The 4,740-nt window shown below is 38.4% G+C and overlaps 1 protein-coding gene across 1 annotated transcript in view; it reads left to right on the forward strand.

The window, feature by feature from the left end:
• The window catches only part of RGS14 (regulator of G protein signaling 14), a gene marked incomplete in the record, with an annotated part of 59,219 nt that overhangs the window by 36,026 nt on the left and 18,453 nt on the right, over nt 1-4,740 (forward strand). Inside the window, 2 exon segments of the mRNA XM_072400996.1 lie at nt 975-1,133; nt 1,229-1,355. Of these exon segments, the coding sequence (XP_072257097.1) occupies nt 975-1,133; nt 1,229-1,355 (286 nt within the window).

A 4,740-nucleotide genomic window follows, 5' to 3' on the forward strand; every position in this document is an offset into this window, starting at 1 on the left:
AGCATAATGTATGTACAGATGCCCCATGAAAAGTAGAAAAAAGAATGTTCTAGGAAGGTTGTTGCTAAATAGGCATCTGTATATCTAGGCTAGCAATTTAAGGAGTATTGCCTTTACAGCTGATCTTTTAGACTAACAAAAAGGTGTAAGACACAGAAAAAAAAGAAGAAAACAACAAGGAAAAGAACTAGCATTACTAGTAAGTCCCAAGAAATATGAGTGCCGAAGAAACAAGTGTTGTGGATTTCCACAAAACCGGAATCTAAAGGGGAGATTTGCCTTAAATCAAAGACTAAGTAGAGAAGTGTTTCATATATTCCTCCCAGGGTGCTCAGATCACATATCATATTTATCATACTTATGCTATATCATTATATCATCATATTTTTCAATTCGAATATGTATACGACCCATCAGCTGTTCCATTAGCTGAATGTCCTCTCTATTAAAGCCAATAGTGTTGGGGGAGATGTCTGCTTCCATTTAGCAAAGATTAAATATCAAGTAGCCATGAGAGTATGGGCTATCAACACCTTTAAGGGCTTAGTAAGCCTATTGATTGGAAGGCCCAGTAAATGAGTTACATGGTCCAGTTCAATAGCCATACCTGTTAGGTTGGTTAGGAGATGTGTCACCTCTCGCCAATAAGAGTAGAGCATAGGGAGGGTAGAGGGAGCCTGTTGCAGTGCTAGCGACCGCTAGTTGAGGGATCCTTTGGTTTTTATACGGCATAAACAACGTATTTGGTAGAAGTTCATTCAGCAAAAGTTATATGACTGGCTTCATTCTTATTCAGATCAATGCATACAGTAACAGAAAACTGGCATCACTGGTAAACACAGATGTAGGCCTACAGATGTGAGGCAGTTACACATGCCAGTCATTAACTGTAAATGTTTTAATATTAGACCTGTTCTGCTACAACTAAATCTAAAACTAAACTAAAACAACTAACTCCCTTTTTCCCTCTTTAGATATTTAATCTGATGAAGTTTGATAGCTATGCTCGCTTTGTGAAGTCTCCTCTGTACCAAGAGTGTATGTTATCAGAGGTAGAGGGACGTCCTTTGCCAACCATTAGCTGCTGCTCAGCTGCAGGAGGGTGCAGTCTCTTTGACCCTGGAGCAATAAAGGTGAGCAGAATAGACTGCAGTTTTTACAACAACAATCACTGGAATGATTATCTTGTTTTTCTCTGATTCAATTCACCACTTTTTCTTTTATTTAGAAAAAAAAGCTAAGACCTGGGAAATCTTTGCCCCTTGATGTTGAGGCAGCTGCTTCAGATGGGATTGAAGGTTTCAAAATTCACAGAAGGTCATTCAAGAAAAAGGACAGGAGGGCAAATGCTAAAGGTGACACATTTTTGGGTATTCCAAACATTATGTTATTATTTGCATTGAGTACAATATTCAAAATATTAATGTTCTATGTTAAAGAAAAACTATATGGTTTAAATGATTTACCCAAACCCATGTTTATTATCACCATGGAGAACTTTAGAACTGTCGCAAAACATGACTAGGGTAGTGCGGATGCCTTGCCCCTGCTCCTTTCTTTGTCCCCCCCCCTTTCCCCCCTTCTTAAAACTTTATTTCTCAACTACTACACCCCCACCCCCCTTTATCTCCTCCTTGCTTGCCAACCTACCATACCTCCCCTTCCTTCATATCAACACACAACACCTTTTGGACTTAAAATTGGCTGGCAAGCAGCCGTTTAGTAGTACAAAATTAAATAACATAAACTTTTTTTAACATTAAATAACCATAAACAATTAACCTTTAATAACATTAATTACATAACCATAAATAACATATATACCATTAATAGAAACATAACACCTGTAAACATTTATAAATAACTATATAAATAACCATAAATAACTCCAATTATTAAAAATTTTTCATAACCCCCAACATTTACTAAATTAACCCCACTCTTTCAACTTTAGACTCTCCTCAGTCTACTTTTATTAAATTATATATATCCAGGCTGCAGGTCTTGGAAGGTAAAGCCCGCCTCCAGATGCAATAGTTGCAACCCACCATGAACCACGCTATGGCCCCTGGGCCCACCCTGCCTCAGGGACCCCACCACAACCAATTTAAAGGGGCACTCCACCACCCGGGATGCCCCTTCACCCCTGACTTACCACCGGGCCCTTACCTTCCCCCCAGACCCCAACCGCCCAACTTAATTCGCCAAAATTCAGGGTGGGTGGGCGGGAATTTTCTTCTTGTAAAACTATGACGACTTCTGACACAGCCCCCCTTTTATCTGTCCCCTTACTCCACCCTACCTTTCCCACTTTCCAATCCCCTGTCGCTCCTCCCTGTGCATCTTTTAAATCTTTAACTTTTTCTCCACCTACTCCTTAACCACCACTCCCCCCCCCCCCTTTCTTTTCTCGCTGGGCAGCCCCTTACACTCCTGTCATGAAGGCCCTGCTCTTATTCTGCTATGGGCCTTTCTTTCCCATTGATGACAAAAATTAATACGCTGGGGTTGCTGCCAGTCACCTACAAGCATGCAGAGTTTAGATACTACATGCTACAAGCTTGTTCTGGGGGGGTTAGTGTCTGATAGTCAGATAATATATTTAGATTGAGGTCAGCATAGGCTGCTGCGTACTTTTGTAATGACAGTTTTTTTTAATACCAAATTTGTAATGTGCACAGATATGTTAGCAAAGTTTTGTAGGCATATATGATTATAGTAAAAACATTTTAGTCCAACCTATTCCAGACCCATTATAGCAGTGATTAATAAATTAAAAATGTCAGTTCCCTCACCTTCCCCTCATCTTTGTCATAGTACGAGAACAAACTACAAACAATATGACAAGTTAACAGGACAGGATCATATTTTAACAGTTTTTAAGCTCCACAATTTTTGCTTTGTGCATTATTTGTCTTGTTACATTTCAGTTGTGTAACACTATTGCAACAGTCTTTGGCTGCTATAATGGGCCACTGCATATATATAGATATATATAGTGTAAATATAGTCTAATCATATTTTTGCAAATATTTAGGTAATGCCACCAATATACTATCAGACCCATGTTACTGAAAGAAGCTAATCATGGTACCACCTGGGGGATACTTGGGTCACTAAACCATATTACTGTTTTTTTGTTGTTAGAGACATATACATTATTTTAAGAACTATGCTACCTTACCAGTGACCAGGGCAGATCATATTCATTGTGTGAGTCACCCCATGTTCTTTCGCCCTTTCCACCTCTTTCTGTTCTTGATGTCCTCTTCCTTGATCAATATCAATTCATTGCATAGATGCATCCTCAAACAAAGGCTCCCAATAAGGCCTTTGTTAGTTATTGCATGGCTAGTTCCTATATGCAGCTTGAGCTGGCACTTTTTATATTTATGTATTGTTATTGATTTAAAAATACAGTTATTGAAATGTGTATTTGCTTTATGTAATAGTCTATTATTTGGATTGGTGGATGTATTGTCTGTCCAATAATATAATATTCCTAAAAAAGTACTACACTTCCTTATTGGATTAACTAGAACATCTTTATTGGATTGTGCTGATTCCCAGTGTAGCAGGTTCAGGCTCACTACTATCTGTGAAATAAGGACTTTTCCTTTTTATAAATCTTCACTCCTCAGAATTATGTTTTGATCCCGAAAATATAATTGTATGGTTTGTATGTAGTAGGATGCACTAAAGCAACCTAATTCAGATATACATATGAAAAGACACACTGTTTCTAAGGACACAGTTTTGTTTGCTTACAACCAGTGCAAAAATAGCTCTTTATCTAATGGGTCTGTCTCGGGTTACTTGTGTAACTAGTTCATCCACTCATTACACAATCAGGCCACCTAAACTTGTGTGTAAAAAGAGAGCTTCTGAACTTAGTAATGAAGAGCCTACAGCTGATTCTAATTCCTAGGCACATCATTTAAATGCTTCTGAGGAACTAGATAAACTGTATGTTTTATCACACATTCTATTTTCAGCATATCGGGAAGTCAATAATAGCCGCATTCATGCAACTACTGTATATAACTTACTGGGAAGAGCTAGCATATTTTTCATGATTAAATAAATAAATCTGATCTAATAAAGAGCCTTAGATACAGATTCTGGCCTAGCGCCTGCTGCAATATTTATACATAACAAAAAGATACAAAGAAAATAACTGGCAGAGACACAGTTACCAGTACCACCTGGTATTTAATGCCCTGGCTGTTAAAATGGGAATTGTTTCCAATATTATTAAAAGAGATTACATCCAGTAGATTGAAGCAGTGTTGGGGAAGCTCGAACCACCAGAGACCAAGGCTGGTGATAGATAGATTTTGGAATATAGGATATTTAAACCCCTGCTGTGGCACCTAGCAGTGAAAAAAAAGTAAAATGGTCCCATATTTATTACTGTATATGCAACCTGGCTGTGGGGGTTTAGTTTGGATTTATTTTAAGGCACAGGAGATATCAAGGTCATATGTTAAACAACACTGCACAAAACTCTGAAGTATGTGGGTAAGTGCCAAACCACTTCATGGAATAAGCCATGATTTATTGTCCAACTGTGACAAATACAGCCAACGATTTTCAGGGGCTAAAGAGTTTTACTGCTACACTGGCGTGCCTTTATATCAGTGCTTGTTTTACAGAGAAGTTTCAGAGTTTACTCTGCCCGTACTGGTTTTAAAGTCCTTACATTACTATTGAGCCCTGGTGAAGAGGGAGGTCCTTTGG

This window comes from Pyxicephalus adspersus, chromosome 2, assembly GCF_032062135.1.
Source record: "Pyxicephalus adspersus chromosome 2, UCB_Pads_2.0, whole genome shotgun sequence".
Classification (NCBI taxonomy): domain Eukaryota; kingdom Metazoa; phylum Chordata; class Amphibia; order Anura; family Pyxicephalidae; genus Pyxicephalus; species Pyxicephalus adspersus.